The sequence below is a fragment of the Bos mutus genome, chromosome 7, assembly GCF_027580195.1.
Source record: "Bos mutus isolate GX-2022 chromosome 7, NWIPB_WYAK_1.1, whole genome shotgun sequence".
Classification (NCBI taxonomy): domain Eukaryota; kingdom Metazoa; phylum Chordata; class Mammalia; order Artiodactyla; family Bovidae; genus Bos; species Bos mutus.
The window spans coordinates 66,380,010-66,405,564 of record NC_091623.1 but is presented as its reverse complement, the minus strand read 5'-3'; the positions used below and the strand labels follow the sequence as shown (position 1 = coordinate 66,405,564).

The 25,555-nt window shown below is 40.6% G+C and overlaps 1 protein-coding gene across 2 annotated transcripts in view; it reads left to right on the top strand.

The window, feature by feature from the left end:
• MEGF10 (multiple EGF like domains 10) overlaps window positions 1-16,045 on the top strand; it is a 179,357-nt gene extending 163,312 nt beyond the window's left edge. For both annotated transcript variants that reach the window (XM_005907538.3, XM_070374059.1), the window contains exons 20-25: window positions 1,722-1,958; window positions 3,236-3,357; window positions 4,756-4,879; window positions 10,364-10,408; window positions 11,643-11,849; window positions 13,346-16,045. In XM_005907538.3, the coding sequence (XP_005907600.1) occupies window positions 1,722-1,958; window positions 3,236-3,357; window positions 4,756-4,879; window positions 10,364-10,408; window positions 11,643-11,849; window positions 13,346-13,530 (920 nt within the window). In that variant the 3' untranslated portion in view covers window positions 13,531-16,045. The remainder of the gene's footprint in view (window positions 1-1,721; window positions 1,959-3,235; window positions 3,358-4,755; window positions 4,880-10,363; window positions 10,409-11,642; window positions 11,850-13,345) is intronic.
• The last annotated feature ends 9,510 nt before the right edge of the window (window positions 16,046-25,555 follow it).

The window sequence follows — 25,555 nt, the reverse complement described above, 5'->3', positions numbered from 1 at the left end:
AGATAAAACTATTGTGAACAATAGTGTTTCAAGTCTCTGTGGCATCATAGGGTTTCTTTTCTCTTGGGCAAGTTCATAGGAGTAGAAGGATTGGGTTGTATGGTGGTTGCATGTCTAGCTTTTTAAGAAACTTGTGCCCGTGGTTCTTAACTAGGATGCGTGGTACAGTCATCTGGAAATGACAGTCATCAGTAATCAGTCCTACTTGGGCAATTCTGATTCTGGGATAGATGGCGCCCTTGAGAAAGATGGTTCTGAAGCATGAGAGCTCCTAGTGCAGGTGGTCTTAAATATACGGGTGATAAAGGCTTTTAAAAATTCATATAGAAATTTCATAAAATTCTTGTAAGTGGAGTTATCTTAAACTGTACACTATGTGGGTATTTGTATTTAACTTTCTTTCATAAAATAACTTTGACATGTTCATGATTTGTACTTGGCCATCATAAAAATCTGACATCATATTCCACAGTCACATCATTGTTACAATGCATTGTGCATTGTGATCACACTACATTGGCCTTGGTTCCTTTCGAGGCAGGTTGTCTTATAAGAAGTTCCAGCATTTAGAATCATACAGTCATAGGAACACTTGAGCTGGAAGAACCTTCATGAAGGCCAGTTTCCTCTTTTACAGATGATGAAACTGCAGCCTAGGAGCTTAAGGGAAAGTTCAAAATGTATGAATCAGTTTTTTTTAGATGCCAGGTTTCTTGACTCTCAACTCATATCACTTGTGTCTTCACTTGATGGAACTTGAGGGAGAACCATGTAAAGTGAAATTTTGAATTTTAATAAGTAAGGTTTTAGGTGAGGTGATGTTACCTGGTATTGGGACAGATCTTTCTGTCATAGAAAATTCTGCATAGAATATATTTTCTGATCTTAGGACCTTTCTGAAATTAGGACCAGACAGATCCTGATCTTGGACTAGATTTATAATGGCTGCTGCTGCTGCTACTAAGTCAGTTCAGTCGTGGCTGACTCTGTGCCACCCCATAGACAGCAGCCCACCAGGCTTCCCCGTCCCTGGGATTCTCCAGGCAGGAACAGTGGAGTGGGTTGCCATTTCCTTCTTCAATGCATGAAAGTGAAAAGTGAAAGTGAAGTCGCTCAGCCGTGTCCAACTCTTTGCGACCCCATGGACTGCAGCCTACCAGGCTCCTCCGTCCATGGGATTTTCCAGGCAAGAGTACTGGAGTGGGTTGCCATTGCCTTCTCTGAGATTTATAATAGACTTATTCTTAATTGGAAGGAAAATTACTTTCCTCTTAGAAATGCTAAAGACAGACATACTATTAAGTTAGGGACTTGAGTTAGCCATTCATAAACTTAATGCTGGATAATAAACAAAAAACAATAAAAATTAGATAAATTGTTATCTCCATCTCATTTCTGGTCTAAGCATTTAATCAGAAATCTGGGAGATGCTCCCAAACCCTACTGTTGAATCTTTGGGTTCTCTTTTTTTTTTTTTTTTTGAAGCCTTAGAGAATCCTTCTTCTGGACACAGACAAACCAATAACGTCCGGTTTGTGTCTGAAAATGAAGAATGTTTGTTCTTCCTTCCTGCTCTGTTTTCAAAAGTTTCCAAATGAAAATTTCATGTACTGAAAATACCCAGGCTTTATTAGCACTGTGGGAGATTTTTGTAAATAGAGATCAAATATCTGTCCGGCACATTGTCATCCTCGCTCACATCTCTTTTCTTGCGTTTCTAGCTGGTGTTATCATAGTGGGGAATCTGAACAGCCTCAGCAGGACCAGTACAGCTCTCCCCGCTGATTCCTACCAGATCGGGGCCATCGCGGGCATCATCATTCTCGTCCTAGTTGTTCTGTTCCTCCTGGCGTTGTTCATTATTTATAGACACAAGCAGAAGGGGAAGGAGTCGAGCATGCCAGCGGTTACCTACACCCCTGCCATGAGGGTCATGAATGCAGACTATGCCATTTCAGGTGAGACTGGACTCGCTAGAGGCATTTCACTCATGAAAAGCGAGACTTCATCCTGGTTCTTTGAAACCGAGTGTTAGGCTGTGCTGCCCGTTGGTACTGTCCATTAGCCTTGAGCAGCTTTTATGTTTGGAGACGACGCATTGTTAGAGATGTGTTTTATGTGTCAACAGTGGTAAAATCATCACTGTTTTCTCTTATGAGAGATTTAAAATTGGGTTCATTATATGGTTGCTTTAAATGTGGGGAATGTCAACCAAGAAGGAGCTTTGCTGGACGCCTGATCCCAAGCTGTTGCCATATGTGGGGGACAGGGAGGGGAGAGGAAGAGGTGGCCATAACTTCACCGAGGTCATGGAGCAGATCAGAGAAAAAAAAACAGGTCTTCTGTCTTTGGCCTTGGGTTCTTCCCAGGTACCCTCTAGCCTGTCCTGGAGCCCATGTACATTATTAGTCACACAGCAACCAAGTCACATAAACAGTTCGGGGGGATTAGCGAGAACCAAGGCTGTTTTTTTAATAAAACCCCTGAATCTTCCTTTTTGTCACAAGACCCCATAAAAGTAAATTTTTAAGTAATGCATTCAGTCTTCAGAAGATTCATATAAGTGAAGAATTTGCAAACTTGAGGTATTTGTTAATTTGGGGGCAATCAGTGAAGGGTTTCAGGTTTATAAATAAAGTGATTCTGGGGGAATTCGTAAAGTAGCTGATTTACTTAGTGGTGTGCTTCTAGTGCAGAGTATTGTCTGGACTTCCCTGGCATTCCAGTGGCTAAGACTCCATGCTCCCAATGCAGGGGGTCTGCCTTCAATCCCTGATCGGGGAACTAGATCCTACATGCCTCAACTAAAACCCAGCACAGTTAGATAGATAGAAATATGGATGGATGGATGGATGGATGGATAGGTAGGTAGGTAGATAGATTGATTTACAAGTAGATAGAGAAATAGAAAGAATATTGTGTCAAGAGCCCAAGTGTTTAAACACAGAGGAAAGTTACAGTGGAAGAAGCTTCAAAGCAATGCCTTCCCAGCTTGTACAAGCTCCAGAGCAGAGAGCAGTTGTTGGTGGATGCGTTCAGACTTTTCCAGGAGGTGGGCAGAAAGGCAGGCGCCTGCTGCTTCCACAGGCTTCTCTGAGCATGCCGGGCAGGAGGGGATTCTGCCCGCTTGTGATCTGGAATCAGTCCAAACATTTGTTCTCGTCGCTTCACTTCCCTCTTTCCCACACACGTTTAAGGAGCCTGCCATCTTAACCATTTCCTTCTTTGTTGTCAGAAACCCTTCCTCATGGCAACGGTGGAAATGCTAACAGCCATTACTTCACCAATCCCAGTTACCACACGCTCACTCAGTGTGCCACATCCCCTCACGTCAACAACAGGGACAGGATCGCCAAGGTGAGAGGAGATGGTCCAGGTCACTGGGCGGGGTAGGGGGGGAGGGGAGAGGGATGGCCGGGGAGGGGGGAGGGGGATGGGGGGGGAGGGCAAGAGCAAGGAAGCAAGGAACAGGCATGCCTGAGGGCTGCAGTTGGCCAGCTGCCATTCCACATACGTACATCAATTATCTCATTTATTCCTCCAAACAATCCCGTGGGTGTGTATTAGTATCTCAAGTTTACTGACAAAAAACCCTAAGTAACAGGGAACTTAAGTCACTTCCAAACATAGCTTGTGAGAGAGGCTGCAGCGAGGTGAGTCAGTCTCTCTGTCTCTGCAACTTGTACTGTTTCCATTGCACTTCTTTTGGAAAATGTTTCTAATATTGCATGTGGTTTTAAAATAATGTCTCATAGCAGACCTATAGCAGACTCCGGTCTGGGTAAAATTGGCAGGTTTGTCTTTTGTGATCCCCTTCTGGTACCCTTTCCTGGCCACCTGTACTTGGGTAATGACAACAATAATATACATTTATTTATTTTGATTGAACCATATGAAATTGCAGTTTTGTGGGTAAAAAGTTACCAAACAAAACAACCTAATACTATGTGCCAGGCATTTCTAATCATTTTACAAATATAAATTTGTTTAATCTTTATGCCAGTCCTATAACTTGAGTGATTATCCCATTTTACAGAGGCCCAGAAAGATTGGAGGCCCAGGGCTGTCTAGAAGCTGGAGCAGCTCCTCTGGACCCATCCAGCTCACCACCAGGCCTCTTCCAGAGTGCTCTGAAATCCCAAACATTTCTCCCTTCCAACTGTGCTCGAGTTATATTCCAGCTCTCTATTAGAAGAAAACCAAGCTAACTAAATTATTCAGTTGCAGTTAAATTAATGCAGCTAGATTTTAATTATAGTACCTCATAGTTAAATAGCATTTCATATTCTCCAGAGACTTTGGTATTTATCATACGATTTGTTCTCATTCCCATTCAGGGAGGGAGCAAAGTTGATCATATTACCTTCATGCTTATAGCTAAGAAAACTGCTAAGAATGACTCCTACATGATTATACAGTGTTTGATGGGAAGGCTCAGGAATTGGGTTTTTTTTTTTTTTTTCAGTTCAAAGTTCCATGTATGTAAATCCAAGTGAGGCCTAATTGGCACAGAGCACCAACTTAAAATGAAGAAGTAAGGTGATGGAGGGAATGGTTGGGGCTGAGGGGCACCTACTCCTGCTGCCTCTAAGTCCCACCAGGTCAGAAGCTTCACCTCTGTCCCTTGGTGCCTCCTCATGTAAGGACCAGTCCTTGATATGCTCCATGGACCTGCTTTTCTTAGATGGGTAACACTGCACTGTGTCATATTGTATTTTCTTTTTTAAATCTTTTTGTTGTTTATATTTTTAACAGTCAAAAAATAATCAACTGTTTGTGAATCTGAAAAATGTGAATCCCGGGAAGAGAGGCCCTGTGGTAGATTACACAGGCACGCTGCCTGCAGACTGGAAACACGGCGGCTACCTCAACGAGCTCGGCAAGTTCCCCATCCCCCAGCCTCCACCAGCATCTTTATCTTTTAGTCACTTCAAACACTCAGAGATTCACGACAGTGCCAAAGCAACTATTGAAAATATGCACAGGAAAAGAAAGACATAGCATTACACCTAATCCCTGTGTGGGGCTTTTACTGTCCCAAGTGCTTTATTTACTCAGCATGTGTTGAGTTCTTACTGCGAATGAGGAATCAATAAAGAGGCAAGGATCATTGCCTGTTTGTGGCTTACACTCCACCTTTCCATGTATCAACTCAATTCTCACAAGAACTGCTGTAGGTACCATTATTAGCATCATCATCTCCCTGCTCCCGTTGTGACACTGCGTCATAACGAGGTTAAGTCAGTTGTGGAAGTCCTCAAAGCCTGTGACGTGGTAGAGCTGAGATTTGAACCCCGTCAGCTTGGTTCCTGCATGTGTGCTTCTCTTGGCTCTCTGCTACACGGGTTCGATCCCTGGGTTGGGAAGATCCCCTGGAGGAGAGCATGGCAACCCACTCCAGTATTCTTGCTGGAAAATCCCATGGACAGAGGAGCCTGCTGGGCTACAGTCCATAGGGTCGCAAAGAGTCAGACACGACTGAAGCAACTTAGCACACATACACAAGCTGAGGTACCCTTACTTGAGGCCCTTTCCTCTTTTAGGTGGGAAAATGGAGATATCTTTGGGAATATAGTGAGTCAGAGGTTCTCAAACATCTGGGAATCAGAACACTTTCATGTAGTACCCATGGCTGATTCATGTTGATGTATGGTAAAAACCACCACAATGTTGTTAAGTAATTAGCTTCCAATTAAAATAAGTTAATTTTTTAAAAAAGTAATCAAGGATCCCCAAGAGGCCCTACTAACATGGGTTATATTTATTGATATTTGCCATAGTAGAAATAAAATCTGAGGGCTATTTATTAATTTATTGATGATAACAAGTCTTATTTCCTGATAATATAAAATGCATTTTTGTGAAAAATGACTTCTTGTTTTCAAAATGAAACAACAAAAAAATTACTGAGAAGGATGGCCACTGTTTAACACTTTTATGACATCTGGCTTAATAGAGGTCAGCTGAATTTTCATAGCTGCTCTGCGTCCAGTCAAGAGTGATGTCACACTTGGCGTGGCTCCTGGAAAACTCCACCGTCCACCTGAGAGGATAAGAGTGGAAAGGACAAACAGTGTTGTACTAGGACAAGAATTGTTTTAACCTCAGGGCCTTCCTGCAGAGGGCGTGGGGTGACTCCACTTAAATAACTGCTGTGACTCCACATTGAGAGTGTGGTATATTCTTATTCTCAGGGAGGAGCTCCACGTAGTAACTAACATGAGCACAGTGTCTTATGGGCACTTTCCTATGTATTGAAAGCAAACCCTTTCATAGGTATTTATTTAATGATAAGGTTGGAAGGAAGTCTCATTAATTTGGAATTTCAGGTAAGAAACAAATAATTTTTGGGTAAGTATATCCCAAGTATCGCACAAGGCACCTTATTCAAAAAATGATTTGTTGTTTCTCTAAAATTCAAATTTCACTGAACTTGCTATGTTTTTGTTTGCTAAATCTGGCACCCCTCACTGTGTGGGCCCTTCCACATATCTTGTTTTATAAAGGAAGAAACAGGTTAACTCTTGTCTTAAGATTTCATGGAAGGAAGATGGTAAAACCGGGTCTCATAGTTGGTCTTCTGCGCACTCCCCCTCTGATCCTTCTGTGAATACCTTAGATGTCAATTCATCTAAGCCGCTTGCAGGAGCCATGGGTGGGCTCTGGAATCCCCTATTACTATGGAAATAGAAAATAAGTTCAAATGCTTAGCTTTTATCTGAATTCTTCACTAACATTATCAATAGGATGAGTACTTCCACACACTTACAGTAAAATTATTTATATACCAGATTTACATTATAGTTATTGGTGAAATCATTTAAGTTTAGGGAGGTTAATAATCTAGCTCAAAGAAGTCCATGAATTGTGTGGTCGTGTGTGTTAGTCGCTCAGTCGTGTCCAACTCTTTGTGACTTCATGGACTGTAGCCCACCAGGCTCCTTTGTCCGTGGGATTCTCCAGGCAAGACTACTGGAGCGGGTTGCCATTTCCTTCTCCAAAAAGGCTGATGAAAATGTGTAAAACCAAGATGATAACTTAGTTCTTAGTAAAATACCACCCAGCACTAATGAGGGAAAAGTTCTCTCATTCCATCTCCACTTAATGCAGTTTGTCCTGATTCCAGGATACACAGTTACTGTAATGGTCACATATAAATTTCTCTGCTTTCTGTCTCAGTGAGACCCAAGGGACTGATTATTAGGAACATAAAATCTTCATTGGAAATTCTGGATCTCCTTGGTTTGTTCCCATCCAAAAGTAATTGTGCATTTAGTATCCCTGTGAAGTTGTGGCATAGAAAAAGTCTTCTCTTACAAAGAACAGAATATGGCTCATTACGGATAATGAAGTGTGCAGTGTTTTAAATGATGGAAAAGTTGTGATGCTGTCTGAAAGAGCCCAGAATTTGACGCAAAAGCCCTGAAATCAATTCCTAGTTCTGTGGTATGACACTTGCAGTCACCCTCTCAAGGCTGATTTGTTCATTTGTAAAATAGAGATCCAGTCCCATCACTTCATGGCAAATGGAAGGGGAGAAAATGGAAACAGTGACAGATTTTATTTTCTTGGGCTCCCAAATCACTGCAAATTGTCTCTGTAGTCATGAACTTAAAAGACCCTTGCTCCTTAGAAGAAAATGTATGGCAAACCTAGACAGAGTATTAAAAAGCAGAGACATTCCTTTACTGATTAAGGTCTGTATAGTTAAAGCTATGGTTTTTCTAGTAGTCATGTACAGATGTGAGAGTTGGACCATAAAGAAGGCTGAGTGCTGAAGAACTGATGCTTTTGAATTGTGGTGCTGGAAAAGACGCTTGAGAGTCCCTTGGGCCACAAGGAGATCCTACCAGTCAATCCTAAAGGAAATTTATGTTTTTGTTTGCTATTCAGTGTTCTTGCCTGGAGAATCCCAGGGACGGGGGAGCCTTTTATCCTGTCTTCCTGAACAACTTGGTGCCTTTCCCACCATCTGGGAGCCTGCCTGGCTATTCTTCACATACCAGACTCAAGAGAGCGCGCCTGAGAGGGAAACATCCCTGTTTCCTGTCCTCTAACAGTTGACAGTAGACACACACTCTCTCCTTCAGGGATCCTCCCTCTTTCTCCACAAATGTGTACCCCCAGGGAATATCACCCTCTGAACTTGAGTTTAATATCACTCTAAGAAAATTATACACAGACCTGCCATGCAGGGAAATAATTTCCTTACCCTTCTCATGCTATGCTATGCTATGCTAAGCCGCTTCAGTCATGTCCGACTCTGTGCAACCCCATAGACGGCAGCCCACCAGGCTCCACTGTCCCTGGGATTCTCCAGGCAAGAATACTGGAGTGGGTTGCCATTTCCTTCTCCAATGCATGAAAGAGAAAAGTGAAAGTGAAGTCACTCAGTCATGTCCGACTCTTAGCGACCCCATGGACTGCAGCCTACCAGGCTCCTCTGTCCATGGATTTTCCAGGCAAGAGTACTGGAGTTGGGTGCCATTGCCTTCTCTGACCCTTCTCATAGTTATTTGAATATTCATCACAAGTTACTACTTTACTTTCTGTTTTTAACCTAAATCCATAACATTCTATTAAAGAATAATTGCAGATACCTTGGATTGCCTACAGATAGACTGCAGCTGAGGGTGTTGTGACACACGAAGTGTTACAGTAATTGATTGGTGCAGCCACTGTGGAAAGCAGTATGGAAGTTCCTTAAAAAACTAAAAATAGAGCTACCATATGGTCTAACAGGGCTTCCCCAGTGGCTCAGTGGTAAAGAACCTGCCCACCAATACAGGAGATGTGGGTTAAGTCCCTTGGTTGGGAAGAATGCCCTGGAAAAGGGCATGGCAACCCACTCCAGTATTCTTACCTGTGAAATCCCAAGGACAGAGGAGTCTGATGGGATACAGTCCATGGGGTCACAGAGAGTCAGACACGACTGAAGTAACTGCACGTATGCATGCACATATGATCTAACAATCCCACTCTTGGACATATATCCAGATAAAATTATAATTCAACAACATACATGCACCCCACGTTCATAGAAGCACTATTCAAATAGTTAAGACATGGAAGAAACTTAAATGTCCATCGACAGATGAATGGATAAAGATGTGGTATGTGTGTATATACTACATATGGAATACCACTCAGCCAGCAAAAGAATGAAATAATGCATTTTCAGCCACATGGGTGGACCTAGAAATTATCATACCATATGAAGTAAATCAATCAGATAAAGACAAATACCATGTGATGTCACTTATATGTGGAATCTTTAAAAATGATACACGTGAACTTATTTACAAAACAGAAATATACCACAGACATAGAAAACAAATTTATGGTTGCCAAAGGGGGAAGAGGGTGGGGCGGGAAATAAATTAGGAGTCTGGGATTAGCAGATATAAACTACTATGTGTAGACTACAACGCCCTACTCTATAGGGAAAGTGCAAGTGTTAATCATGTAGTTGTGTCTGATTCTTTGTGACCCCAAGGACTGTAGCCCACCAGGCTCCCTCTCCATGGCATTCTCCAGGCAAGAATACTGGAATAGATAGATATCCATTCCCTTTTCCAGGGAATCTTCCCAACCCAGGGATCGAAACTGGGTCTTCTGCATTGCAGGCAGATTCTTGAGGAAACTATATTTAATATCTTAACCTATAATGAAAAAATATATGTACAACTGAACCACTTTGCTCTACCCCAAAAACTGACACATTGTAAATCAGGTATGTGTCAGCAAAATCAATTTTTTAAAAAGGTATTACGGTAACTGAAATACCGTTCATCTATATGACACCTCAGCGTTTACAATGCCTTTCCTTATGGTCGATTCACTTTATGTTCACAACAACCCTGTGAGGCTTAGAAGGTGAGTTGTGTTTTCCCTGTTTTAGAAATATGAAAATTGAGGCTCAGCAAGTTGAACATCTTGCGTAAAGTCACGCAGCTAACAAGTGATGAAGTCCCAGTCCGTTGTCTCAGGTCTGCCTGGCTGTGTCCTTTCCACTGAGCAACCTTGAATCAAGGCAACCTTCTTGGTTCATTAGTTCCTCAGTGTCTACCCCATGGTGACCAGCCTTTCCCAAAGCCACGAAACAGGCAGGAGAATGCTCAGGATGATACATAACATTTGGTTAACTCTGAAGTAGTGACACATCTGGCCCAAGTGATCCAGTGTCAAGGTTTGGAAAATAGCAACCTTGTTTATTTCCTGTAGTAGGGAGACTGTGGGTGCCCAAACCATCATACTCCAGTGACCTGAGAATATTAGATGGGTTTTCCCTTCCTTTCTTTTTTTTTTTTCTCTTCCTTTCAGTTCTCACTGGATGTTTTTTTTTTTTCTTCCTTTGTCACAGGTGCTTTTGGACTTGACAGAAGTTATATGGGAAAATCCTTGAAAGGTATTGCCAGAATTTGCAGAAGAAATACATTTATCAGAATCACAATTTAAAATATTTTTTAATCTCAGAGACAAAAATAATTTGTTAAACCAGCAAAATTGGCACTCCAGAGAAAAGGTAGCATTGTTACTGTGGTGTGTGCCTGCTAAGTTGCTTCTGTCGTGTCTCACTCTTTTGTGACCCCATGGACGATAGCCTGCCAGGCTCCTCTGTCCATGATATTCTCCAGGCGAGGGCACTGGAGTGGGTTACCATTCCCTTCTCCAGGGTATCTTCCTGACCCAGGGATCGAACCTGCGTCTCATCTTCTGCATTAGCAGGTGGATTCTTTACCACTAGTGCCACCTGGGAAGGCAGTTAGTGTGGTAAATTACTCCAACAAACCCACAGCCAGGTTTGACTGCCAGCAAGAGTGTGAACGTAGGTGGATCCTGTTAGACCAGAAGTTTTAGAGCACCAATACCTCAGTTTGCTGGGAAAACACACATAATTCGCCTCAAAGAAATATGGCTTATCGAGAGAGAGAAATATGAAGAAGGAAGAAGCAGGGAAAAGAAGAGGTCAGCCTGGTTACATGTTCACTGAAGCCAGCTTTTTGAGAAGAGTTTGAATAATAACTTCATATGCCCAGACCTGAGGTTTTACGAGGAAGCCGTACAGCACAGGAGCCTTCCTCACCATCAAAATAGAACCTCCTTGTGCTCCTGGAGCCAGCAACATGTGGGGTCTTGATCGAAGCCTTTGAGGATTCAGAGACTATTAGTAAAATAGAGTGGAGTTAATTTTATTTGAGTGTGATAATAAAAGGGGCTTTCCTGGTGACTCAACTGGTAAAGAATCCAGCTGCAATGTGGGAGACCTGGGTTTGCTCCTTGGGTTGGGAAGATTCCCTGGAGAAGGAAATGGTTACCCACTTCAGTATTCTGGCCTGGAGAATTCCATGGATTGTATAATCCATGGGGTCGCAAAGAGTCGAAAAATGAAATCAAATCCATGATGTTTACACTGATCCTCACCTTAGGAGCCACGATTACTTTATGGATGGGTAATTTTATAGCTGATTTTCTCCAAAATAAGTGGAGAATGAATAGTATTCTTTTCATTGTTAAAAATGATAGAAAACTAGATGCAAAGGAAAAGAAATAATTTGCCCAAGTCAGTTAATCGCCAAGAAAATAAATGTTGTTGCCCATGAAATAGCATTTGCTTTTCACCCCTCTGTCTCTCTTCACAGACCTGGGGAAGCATTCTGAATATAATTCAAGTAACTGCTCCCTAAGCAGTTCTGAAAACCCATACGCCACTATTAAAGACCCGCCTGTCCTTATTCCCAAACACTCAGAGTGTGGTTATGTGGAGATGAAGTCACCAGCGCGGAGAGATTCCCCATATGCAGAGATCAATAACTCAGCCTCTGCCAACAAGAATGTCTATGAAGTTGGTAAGTTTTCTTAACCAAAGAAAGAATCTAGTGAATGAGACTATTCTTTTGAAACAATTTTAAAGTCCTTGAGAATACAGTAGTTGCAGTTCCTATACATTTTATTGTAAATAATGATCTGTATTTTAAACTCAGCCTGTGTTTGTGGTGATCATATTAGTTGGTGTCAAATGAACTTTCCAGGAAAAATACTATTTCAAAAAGTCAAAGTAGGTTTTTTCTTACCTCCCTAGTTATCCATCTTTTGTTTTGTAACCATAGTGAATATTTTAGCACGCATGTGGAACAGCATATGTATCATATTAGCTAACATGTTGAGTTAGCCAAAACAAATGGTTCAAATGGATTAAACAGATGGTTCCATTTCCTGGTTGCATCCATTATACCAATATAATGCTTTTAGCAGAATTTTAACATTTTACTTTTATATTTGTCTAATAGATCAGTAATATTCCCAGCTGTGAATCTGATACAAATTAATAAGAATTCAATTAATATTAGAGTTATTTTGATTGCCCCTTGCACATCCATTTGAGGAAGCTAAAACATACCAGAGCAATCCTGGGCTAGATAGTAGAGCTTTATATTTTCATTTTTCTTTCTCCATATCTTTCCCAGTATTTATGATTTGAACCTAAAAAAATTCTCTATTCTAGTTGATCCTTGAACAACATAGGTTGGAACTGCACGAATCCACTTACACACGGACTTTTTCCACTTAGTAAATGCTACACTGCTACACACTCTTCTGTTGGTTCAATCCAAGGATGTGAGATGGTAAATAGTGGGGCCAATTTTAAAATTGACTATGGATTTTAAATTGTGGTGGGTTGGGGTTATGTGTGGAGCACCCCTAACCCTGAGTTGTTCAAGGGTCAACTGTAGTGACTTACTTAACTCTAGTCACTAGTCATTCATTTTATGCCATAGATGTGACCGAAAGATATGTAACTCTTTTTAAAGTATTAAGACAGCTTTTTAAAATGGAAACCAGGATGAACTAAATTTAGTTTTGGAAGTGAGCAGCAGTTCCCTTTTGAATTGTCCCCTAAGCCTACCACTGTGAGACGGGAACACAACTGAAAACCTGAGTCCGGAATCCTAAAGCTATGAACTTGTTACATGTTTCCATGAATCAAGTGATCGCCAGAGGACCTTGTTGTTGTTACCTGTACAGGAAGGGGCTTGGACTAGATTATCTCCCAGGTTTTACAGACAGTGATTCATGTCCAGGGTTTCTTTATATTCATTCCCTTGATGTCTTCATCCCAACCACAGTCACCCTTTGTTCTGAACATCGTTTGTAAGTGTCAGTGGGTTACCAACCACAGAGTAGTCACCTCTATGGGATTATACAAGGATTGTTTGTTTTTAAAAATACTTTCTTATATTTTTATGAATGTTCCTCTGGCGTGTTTGATACTTGCATGAAATGCCATATTGTATATTTTTAAAACGTCCTTGTTTATCAATTAATGTGTCCCTGGTTGTCACAGAACCTACAGTGAGTGTTGTCCAAGGAATATTCAGCAATAATGGGCATCGCACCCAGGATCCATATGACCTCCCAAAGAACAGTCACATCCCTTGCCATTATGACCTGTTGCCAGTCCGAGACAGTTCATCCTCCCCCAAGCAAGAGGATGGCGGCAGCAGCAGCAGCAGCAGCAGCAGTGAATGACACCAAAGACCACTGGGTAGCCACTGGACCCCTTTCCAGAACTGCAGTTCGGTTCTTTTCCATCCTCAAGTTTGCCACCCTATGTGAATGTTAATCTACTTCATAGGCAATTGTTGGACATGAACCCGAAAGCTCAAAGCTGAGGCTAACTGACCATAGGTCCTCCTTATACAGGTGGCTCAGAAGGAGATATCAATGTGATTTCCCATTTTTGTTAGTATTAGAACTGCACCCATGAAGCATGACTTACTGTAAAATCTTGGCTAAAAGCATGACCGTGCAGGACTCGTTCAGAGACACGGGTTGCAGCGGATGTTGGTATTGTTGCTTGAAAAATTAAAATTTAAATATTTTCTTTCTCATTTGCATCATAGAACTGTACCTAGGATTGTGCATTTTACCATGAAATTTACTTCATTAAAGTGTCACATGCTCAACACATAGAAGAAAAGGGCCATCTCATTGAGTCCTTATTGTTTACCTTTTTTCAGCGGGACTCATTATTGTAAGGATAATAGGACCCCAGCAGGAAACATTCTGTCAAGTACTGCACAGACTCCTCGTAAACTCTAGAGGTGCAGAGCAAATTTACATATGAACACTTTAGACTTTTTTTTGTAGGATGAGGAAATGTACATTTAGAATTACTTTAGAAGTAATAGAATTACTGCAGCAATGAATACACAGATGTGACAGACAGAGATGCTTCTCTGTTTTTCGGCCCATTTTAGATCCACGACATTATTCTGATCACTGTCCCAATCATACACATTCACCACTTGAGATCCATAACATATCAATAATTATTTCATACATACAGAAATGAAATAATTTTATTTTTGACAGCTTGGATTGAATGAGTGTCTAATGATTGGAAAAGGTTGTAAATGTTAGGTGTAAGATGATGCTTAAGTTTTGTAAGCCATTAGTAATACATGCTGTAATATAGAATTAGCAGAAAGTTTTGATTAATTTTTCCCTAGAAGTGACCGAAATATTTTTGTGCATATTTGAGAAAAGGGCACTTTGCTTTTATTAATTGTTGATTTAGAGAAACTATGCTTAAGCTGGTCTTTTGCATTGCTAATATGACATGTACCCCGTTTTTCATTAATTTGTATTTCCATTTTTAAGTTGTATATTCTATGTTTTGTAGTGTTTGGATTGTTAATGAAAAAAAATATTATATGTTTATTGTTTCTTGTGTTATGGCCACTTTTCTTTTTGCTTCAGAAAAATGCATTGGTCTTGTTTCTTTTGGAGGGAAGAGAAGAAGATATATAAATCGAATCCATTAAAATGGGGCATTACTAAAATAGTATAGTAACAAGTAAATGGTTTATAATGGAAATGGAGAAGCATTTAAATATTCCAAAATGGAGTTCCTCTTGATCTGTGGGTCCTGAGTTTTGGTTAAACCAAAGGGAAGAGGAACGGGTAGTCATTGTCCCTGAGTGAGTACCACAGACTGATCTTACTGAAGACCTTCATTAGGGTGATCATATAATCAATTATCCAAACTGGGACACTTTTGAAAGAAAACGAAGGCATTGTGAATAATTATCCTGCAGTGGGCTTAAATGTGCACTTTAACAGGCAAACCAGAAGAGATACTCATCTTGTGTATTCTGAATGTAGTTAACATTTTTCACTCCAAGGGAGTTACCTCAGGAGAATGCCAACTCCATGCAAGGAAACCAGTTTCTCTTTGACCTACCTGGGCAACCTGAAGGGCTGAAAGCTGAATGAGGAAGCAGTTTTGTAAGAGAAAACAGTGGCCATCCATCTTTTAAAGACATGAAAACCTACGTGGTGTCCTGTGCCAGTGAGTCAACTCACAAATATGTATTGTATTTCCATTCTGCCAATAGTATACAGAAGGCACTGTCCTTGCCAGTCACCCAGTGGGGTATCCTGTGCTTTCATATCACACACCTGCACCTCTGATGTTGGTTTGATCAGGTGGATGAGAGAACAAATATACTTCTTTGATGGCTGTTTCTTTCAGGGAACTCCAAAGTTAATTCAAGGAAATGGGAAATGCCCGGAACACACCTTAGAAACAATTGATTTATTTCAACAGTGTCCTGCTGGTTGGCCCTTGATTCTAGGGAATAGAGATCTAATTGAGACAATTGGGTTCATAACCATGTAAGAGTCCTTTTTGGTTAGAAAAAAGAAGACAGCTTTCCACTTCTAAGATTCATCTCTTCAGAGCTCCATGGTAAGTTGAAATTTCCCATTACTCCCTGGCTGCTGCTGCCGCTGCTAAGTTGCTTCAGTCGTGTCCGACTCTGTGCGACCCCACAGACGGAAGCCCACCAGGCTCCTCCGTCCCTGGGATTCTCCAGGCAAGAACACTGGAGTGGGTTGCCATTTCCTTCTCCAATGCATAAAAGTGAAAGTGAAGTCGCTCAGTTGTGTCCAACCCCTAGCAACCCCATGGACTACGGCCCACCAGGCTCCTCCATCCATGGGACTTTCCAGGCAAGAGTACTGGAGTGGGGTGCCATTGCCTTCTCTGAGATAAGTTGAAAAAAAAGACACCTTTTTTTTTCTCATTCCCCTATTTTTAAAAAATGAAAGCTTCACATCCCAAGGCAACAGCAATGTAAATAGAAAACCTAAGAAACAGAGGTGGGTCCAGAGGGGCACTGATATCCCTCCCTGTGCGATCTTTCTGACAGATCGCCTCCTCAGGATAGCTGGTGTCCTAAAACGACATTTGGACCGGAGGCAATTCTTACACATAGCATTGTGGATATTGTAAAACTACACACTATATTTAAAGAGATCTAGTTGAAAGGTAAAAAATTTCTAGATACTTTGATAAAGACTTGGGTAAAGATACTTTAGAAAAACAATTTTGGCAGAAGGAGAATTGGAGACAAAAGAATCTGACAGTTTTTCCCCTGAAATTACAGTGTTTTGGGCTTTTTCAGATATATCAAATTCGATTTAATGGTAATGTTCTGCTTTGTACACAGTGAATTTGTTTTCATAACATTTGAAAGTAAAGTCACTCAGTTGTGTTCGACTCTTTGCAACCCCATGGACTGTGTAGCCTGTTAGGCTCCTCTGTCCATGGGATTTTCCAGGCAAGAATACTGGAGTGGATTGCCATTTCCTTCTCCAGGGGATCTTTCCAACCCAGGGATCTAACCCAGATCTCCTGCATTGCAAGCAGACTCTTTACCGTCTGAGCCACCAGGGAACCCATTTTAATTTAGAACCTTAAAAATAATCTCTACTCAATATCCTATAGTGGTCAAAGCAGTGAATGAGCTTGGTGACATGTAGCAAAAACCATTCATGTAGGGATGTCAGCCAAACTATTATACTTTCTCTAGAGGTTGATGTGTCAGAAAATTTATAACCTATTTGTATTTCTATATAAATACATGAAAACTGGCCCAAATTATAGTTTGTATGCTTGCTTTAATACAGAGAAAATTATTTGTATTTCAGTTCAGTTCAGTCGCTCAATCATGTCCAACTCTTTGCGACCCCATGAATTGCAGCACGCCAGGCCTCCCTGTCCCTCACCAACTCCCGGAGTTCACTCAGACTCACATCCATCGAGTCAGTGATGCCATCTAGCCATCTCATCCTCTGTCGTCCGCTTCTCCTCCTGCCCCCAATCCCTCCCAGCATCAGAGTCTTTTCCAATGAGTCAACTCTTTGCATGAGGTGGCCAAAGTACTGGAGTTTCAGCTTTAGCATCACTCCTTCCAAAGAAATTCCAGGGCTGATCTCCTTCAGAATGGACTGGTTGGATCTCCTTGCAGTCCAAGGGACTCTCAAGAGTCTTCTCCAACACCACAGTTCAAAAGCACCAATTCTTTGGCGCTCAGCTTTCTTCACAGTCCAACTCTCACATCCATACATGACCACTGAAAAAACCATAGCCTTGACTAGACGGACCTTTGTTGGCAAGTAATGTCTCTGCTTTTGATTTTGAATATGCTATCTAGGTTGATCATAACTTTCCTTCCAAGGAGTAAGCATCTTTTAATTTCATGGCTGCAATCACCATCTGCACTGATTTTGGAGCCCCCAAAAATGAAGTCTGACACTGTTTCCACTGTTTCCCCATGTATTTCCCATGAAGTGATGGGACCAGATGCCATGATCTTTGTTTTCTGAAGTTAATTATATGATGAAGAATATTTCATAATTATTTACAATGTTTGATATGAATTTCTCTCCTATGCTAGGGAGCTTATGTGTTTTTATTATCTCTGTGGAAAATTATTCACCAAATTCAGGAAAACCAATGTGGAATTTTATAATAGGACAGTTATCACTTCCAAACAAATCCATTAGCACAATGACTACATGTTGTGAGAAATGCAAACAACTTCATGAAAATGTAACCATTTTGACCTCAAAGAATCACAATAATAGTTATCAATTATTGGGATTTTAAACTATAAATATTATAAGAGTTGCAAAGAGTATTATGATACCATTTAGGGTTCATGTCAATGTTAGTTCGTTTATCACTTAAAATGAGATGTAATCATTAAAAAAATTGAGTTTTAAGGTTATGTCCTTTAAATAATAGATTTTCTATCTTTAAGTAACATGTCTTAATTATTCATATTAAGTATTTAAGAGTGAATCACATGGTTTAGATGGGTGTTTGTCTAGTAACTAAAGATGTACGACCAGTTGCTGCTTTAGGGTCCCCTTAATACTGATGCCTAACACTAGTCTGTCTGTTCTAGTTCAGTATTTAGTCTAGGCTTCCTTTTGATATGAACAAATCACAATATGTATTTTTAAAAGGAAAATAATTAAAACATATTAGGATGTATGTGCTTGTAGCAAACAAAAAATGCTTTCAGTGTTAAAATATCTCTTTTCCCAAAGATGATTAAACTTTCATCAGTATTAGCCAACATTCTTATATATATGACCAAATGAGTTTGTAGATTAATGTAATAAACTTTCTAATAAAAACTTTAAAGTAGTGTTTATTGCTATGTTTGATTCTATTGTTAAAGAGGGGAAAAACTATGATGCTACTGGAAAAAAATTTAATATATTTTTATCTGTGATCACAGCACTATATATACATTTTTTAAAAACAACTATATTTTATTATATTTAATTGCTTATATACCTGCTTTTTCTCCAGATCACTTGTTCTTTAAAGACAGAGGCAACATTTTTGTTCATATTTGGATCCCTGGAACCCAAGTTAGTGCCTGAGATTCAGGTCTCTGTAAAAAACTTCAGGTTATCTTATGTGGATTTGCTTTTTAAATCTCAGTAACCTGTTAATGCTTCATTTTAAAATTTAAAATTTTTTGGAGGTCTCACTTTATAGCTGGAGAAGGAAATGGCAACCCACTCCAGTATTCTTGCCTGGAGAATCCTGTGGACAGAGGAGCCTGGTGGGCTGCCGTCTATGGGGTCGCACAGAGTCAGACACAACTGAAGCAACTTAGCAGCAGCAGCAGCACTTTATAGCCCTGTGTTCTAGGGCTCAGATATGAATAAAGCATTGCTGCTTCTCTCAATCACTATTTACTGAGGGCTTGAGTGCCAAGAGCAGTTGGGGCTGCAGAGATGTAGAAGATGTGAGCTCAAGTAGCTCATTATTTCATGAAAGGAATAAAGCATCTACTTTAGCTGCATGACTTTGGTAAGCTACTTAACTTCTCAGGACCTTGGTTTCTGTATTATAATATGTTGGAAATAATAGTACAAAGGGTTTTGCGAGAATTTAATAACTTTAATTATATCTACAAACACTTACTTCTCCAGGGGATCTTCCCAACCCAGGGATTGAACCTGAATCTCTTGTATTGACAGGCAGATTCTTTATCACTGAACTACCAGGGAAGCGGGGCATATAATTATAGGACCAGAGTGAGTTTCCTAGAACTGGAGATAAGGATTTCTCAATTTGGAAATTTAATCAGTTCAGTTCAGTTGCTCAGTCATATCTGACTCTTTGCAACCCCATGGACTGCAGCATGCCAGGCTTCCCTGTCTATCACCAACTCCAAAATCTTGCTCAAACTCATGTCCATCGAGTCAGTGATGCCATCCAACCATCTCATCCTCTGTCGTCCCCTTCTCTCCCGCCTTCAGTCTTTCCCAGCATCAGGGTCTTTTTCCAGTGAGTCAGTTCTTTGCATCAGGTGGCCAAAGTATTGGAGTTTCAACTTCAGCATCAGTCTTTCCAATGAATATTCAGGATTGATTTCCTTTAGGATGGACTGGTTGGATCTCTTGCAATCCAAGGGACTCCCAATAGTCTTCTCCAACACCAGAGTTCAAAACCGTCAATTCTTCAGTGCTCAGCTTTCTTTATAGTCCAACTCTCACATCCATACATGACTACTGGAAAAGCCATAGCTTTGACTAGACAGACCTTTGTTGGCAAAGTAATGTCTCTGCTTTTTAATATGCTGTCTATGTTGGTCATAACTTTTTTCCAAGGAGCAAGCATCTATTAATTTCATGGCTGCAGTCACCATCTGCAGTGATTTTGGAGCCCCTCAAAATAAAGTGTGTCACTATTTCCATTGTTTCTCCATCAATTTGCCATGAAGTGATGGGAACAGATGCCATGATCTTATTTTGAATGTTGAGTTTTAAGCCAACTTTTTCACTCTCCTCTTCCATTTTCATCAAGAGGTGCTTTAGTTACTGTTCACTTTCTGCCATAAGGGTGGTGTCATCTGTGTATCTGAGATTATTGATATTTCTCCCAGCAATCTTGATTTCAGCTTGTGCTTCTTCCAGCCCAGGGTTTCTCATGATGTACTCTGCATAGAAGTTAAATAAGCAGGGTGACAATATACAGCCTTGACATACTCCTTTCCCTGTTTGGAACCAGTCTGTTGTTCCATGTCCAGTTCTAACTGTTGCTTCCTGACCTGCATACAGATTTCTCAGGAGGCAGGTCAGGTGGTCTGGTATTCCCATCTCTTTCAGAATTTTCCACAGTTTATTGTGATCCACATAGTCAAAGGCTTTGGCATAGTCAGTAAAGCAGAAATAGATGTTTTTCTGGAACTCTCTTGCTTTTTCCATGATCCAGCGGATGTTGACAATTTGATCTCTGGTTCCTCTGCCTTTTCCAAAACCAGCTTCAACATCTGGGAGTTCACCATTTATGTACTGTTGAAGCCTGGCTTGGAGAATTTTGAGCATTACTTTGCTACCGTGAGAGATGAGTACAGTTGTGTGGTAGTTTGAGCATTCTTTGGTGTTGCCCTTCTTTGGGATTGGAATGAAAAACTGACCTTTTCCAGTCCTGTGGCCACTGCTGAGTTTTCTAAATTTGCTGGCATATTGAGTGCAGCTCTTTAACAGCATCATCTTTTAGGAATTGAAATAGCTCAACTGGAATTCCATCACCTCCACTAGGTTTGTTCATAGTGATGCTTCCTAGGGCCCACTTGAAAATTTAATAGAAGAATGTAAAAACAAAAAATATGGTAACTACTGAGAAATGCAATCAAGAGAAAATTTAAAAAACGGTAAGTATGAGTAAGAGAATCGGAAAAGACTCATCCAAGAGACCCAATAGTGAGAAGGGAAAACAATTGAAGTAGTAACCAAAGAAATATAGAACAAAAATTCCATAATCTATACTCTTGTGTACTGTGAATCTTTCAGGTTTTTAGATCTTTATTTCAGTTATGAAAGGATCTACTGGACAAATGAAAGATAATTAATGAAAAAAACATGGAAACAGATAACTCCTGATGAGTTTTCTGAACTCTAAGACTAGAAAAAATTAAAATGATACAAGTAGAATTAACAGAGTGCTTACAAAGTTAAGATATAATGAATAGAGAGAGTGTAGGGTGGAAGCAAGAAAGGGGAGGATACCAAGGTGGGAAAGGGTATAAGACTGCCTGACGTGTTCTCCTGCCTACTATGCTTCTGCAGCAGCAGCTCCTCTCTTCCTAGGACAGCACGGCTACTTGACAGGAGATTGCCAAATAGCCCCCATTTCATTCTACTTGAAATCTCTGATCCAGTTGGCATAGATCAGGAAGAGACTGTGGCAACAGGAAGAGAAAAAGGACTCTATGTGACAGACTGGCACAAGAGAAGCTAGAAATACCAAACCACCAGCCAGTCATCCTTTGGTGGTAATGGTTTAGTCACTAAGTCATGTCTGACTCTTGCAACCCCATGGACTGTAGCCCACCACGCTCCTCTGTCTGTGGGATTCTCCAGGCAAGAATACTGGAGTCGTTTGCCATTTCCTTCTCCAGGTTATCTTCCTAAACCAGGGATTGAACCCCAGTCTCCTGCATTGCAGGCAGATTCTTCACTGACTGAACTATCAGGGAAGCCCAATCATCCCTTACTGAATTGCTTTTAAGGAATCAGTGAATGTGTACATGGCTGTCAGCTTATGGTGGGTTGTACTTCCTCCTATACTGATGGCCTGGACTTGTTTACTGATGATAAAGCGATAGAAAAATCCACATATGCCTTGAAGAAGCCAACCTGCCACAGTGTATTTGATGATTGGCATATGATTGAGAAGTTTATGGAGCAAGTGATCTTTCAATATGTAAGAGCAGAACTTGAAGTCCATTAATTTCTTAAAACCTCCACTAAATACTTCACAGAGAAAATACTGCTAGACTGATGCTTGAGCCTTTCCCTTTTCTAGGCTCCTACCTAACCATACAGGTTAGTTCTGCCTGTAAACAGGCTAGTTTAGCTGCATCTTGTATATTAGGACAATCAAGAGAAGATAGAAACACTAACTTCTCTGAAGGTCCAGCCATGATCGGAGACTTGAGACATTGCATCCCAAGGGTTTAGAATAGAATGTTAGATGCCATATTGACATCAAGGTGAAGAATTGAGTGCTTGTGGATGAAAGCCAAAGTTCATTTACATAGAAGTCATTTTATATCCCATGCAGATTTGGAGGTTCATGCTAGCATTCATGCTTGAGTTCTACCAAGCATGCCACACCACAAAGATTTATGAAGAAAGTGGTGCTAGTATGTGTCATCACTTTCCAATATTCAGAATCATGTTTTAAGATTGATTTTATGGTTAAAGAAGAAGAGACTTTTTTATAACCTATTTCTTATAGATGACCTGGCTTGATAATAATATAGTATTTTATATTATATAATAGTCAATAACCTCAGATACGCAGATGACACCACCTTTATGGCAGAAAATGAAGAGGAACTAAAAAGCCTCTTGATGAAAGTGAAAGAGGAGAGTGAAAAAGTTGGCTTAAAGTTCAACATTCAGAAAACGAAGATCATGGCATCTGGTCCCATCGCTTCATGGGAAATAGATGGGGAAACAGTGGAAACAGTGTCAGACTTTATTTTTTTGGGCTCCAAAATCACTGCAGATGGTGATTACAGCCATGAAATTAAAAGATGCTTACTCCCTGGAAGGAAAGTTATGACTAACCTAGATAGCATATTCAAAAGCAGAGACATTACTTTGCCAACAAAGGTCTGTCTAGTCAAGGCTATGGTTTTTTCAGTGGTCATGTATGGATGTCAGAGTTGGACTGTGAAGAAAGCTGAGCGCTGAAGAATTGATGCTTTTGAACTGTGGTGTTGGAGAAGACTCTTGAGAGCCCCTTGGACTGTGAAGAGATCCAACTAGTCCATTCTGAAGGAGATCAGCCCTGGGTGTTCTTTGGAAGGAATGATGGTGAAGCTGAAACTCCAGTACTTTGGCTACCTCATGCGAAGAGTTGACTCATTGGAAAAGACTCTGATGCTGGGAGGGATTGGGGGCAGGAGGAGAAGGGGATGACAGAGGATGAGATGGCTGGATGGCATCACTGACTTGATGGACGTGAGTCTGAGTCAACTCCAGGAGTTGGTGATGGACAGGGAGGCCTGGCGTGCTGCGATTCATGGGGTCGCAAAGAGTCAGACACGACTGAGCGACTGAACTGAATGGAATAATATGTCAATATATCCACATGCAACTGTAGAGGAAAGTTACAATGATTACGTAATGAATGAATGAATAATGGCTTCTGCTTACTTTGGCAATGCCAGGTTTAACTTTGTTATTCCTCAGCATTTTTTTCAGATGATTTGGAAATATTGCTCCTTCTGTCCCATTCTATAATTGGCAATAATTCATGATGAGAGCTGAAGGTTCAGGAAGCTAGTAACATAAAGGGCTATAGGATAACTACAACCTGTCTAGCAAAATATTTTACAATTTTATTTCAAAGCTTAAGTCAGGTCTTTGATATTTTACCCACAAAGCTGAGAGCCCCAGTTCCAGAGGTTTTGGATGTCAAGAGCAGTTCCATTGAATTTTCTGGCAGGTATTGGTAGGGAGTTTATTTTAGTGGGAAATGTTACACTCAACTTCTCCCAATCTTTACATCCATGAACCTTCTATTACAGCTCAGTTGTGCCATATGCTGGTCTTCATTCCGTGCCCAGACCCTCCCTCATCTTCTTCTTCCTGGCACTTCTCCCCATCTCTCCCTCTGTCCCCATGTCTGCCTGTACAACATTTGCTCCGAGGTCTTGCTTTCCATGGGCTGCTCTCAGGTGATGATTGAGTGCAGGAAGGAAACCAAGGAAAGTCCTTAACTTTGAAATGAGGAACTCCTTTGATGGGTGACTTTGGCTCAAAGACTCCCCACTGGCCTGACCTGACCTTTCTTGAAACTGTGCTGGTACTCCAGGATCTTCCTTCTGTCTCTGCTTCACAGGACTGGGCTTGCATCAGCCTAAGGAGAATATAGACCCAAGCATTCTGAGGTAAAAATACATGTTGTGAAATCGGCCCTGTGCAAACACATCTGACTGCTCTGCTTTATGATGGCAGTCAGTTCTGTTACTTAAATTCAATGGCTCTTTCTTTCCTTGGTCTCAGCCTAGTGACCCCAGTGGTAACGCTGGTAAATGTTTAACAGTCAGCTCTCTGAAAAGAATGAAAAAGCAGGGATTTGTAGCATTCTCCCAATTTCATTTTCCTAATGAAAATACATTGGTTTAAAATTAAAATAATTCTAAGCTTAAAAAGATTCACTTTAATATTTCTACTCACTAAGTAGCTGGGCATTGCTAAGTATCAATTGCTGTCCTTTATGTTTGAATTGTGGCCATATGTTTATTAAATTAAAAATTTTTACAAATATTTTATTTGTGCTGTAGGTAGATTTTCTTTTCTGGTAAAAAACAAACTAGAGTGGAGTCACTTGACCAAGGTAATTTTAAATCATCAGAATGAAAGGCAGGATTTTTCTTACCTGCCTGAGATGTTGAAAGAGAATCTGGAGGGGCTAAACTGAAATGTTGATCTCCAGAAAGAATGTATTATTTTAAAAGGATACAAAGAGGGGAGAAAGCTGGGGAAACATGCCGAGGCTGAAAATACTGCTATTTTCCCTCACAGTGAAAAGTATAAGGTGATTACCAATGGATACCCTTAAACCTAGAATGGGGAACCATGGGGCCATATTAATCACTAGAAAATGTCTTTTGGATATGAAAAGAGCACTGTTTCATTTAGTAGGGTAACCAGTTCTTCTATGAGCTGAGCACCTGGTATAAATAAAATAGGGTTTCATAAGGTAATTTTGATTGAACAAACACATGTAAGAACACGATGTGCTTCATTAATGCTTTCAAGTGTGCGTGCTCATGCACGCAGTCATGTCCGACTCTTAACTTCATGGACTATAGCCTGCCAAGTTTCTCTGTCCATGGGGATTCCCAGGCAAGAATACTGGAGTAGGTTGCCGTGTCTTCCTCCAGAGACTCTTCCTGACCTAGGGATCGAACCCAAGTCTCCTACTTGGCTGTGTTTTAAAATGTTATGCTTAGTAAAAATTTCTTCTTTGGCAGTTACTGGTTAAAGGCAGACTGATTTAAGTCAAGACACCATCTCTAAAAAAAAATTTGTCACAGCCCAAGGTGATTATTTCAAGGAAAATTTTGCTTAGTGTTTACATCCTGAATTAGTCATTAAAACAAAAACTTAGACTCATTGCTTTTTAGTCAGAGCTCTTATATTGTAAGAAATTGGT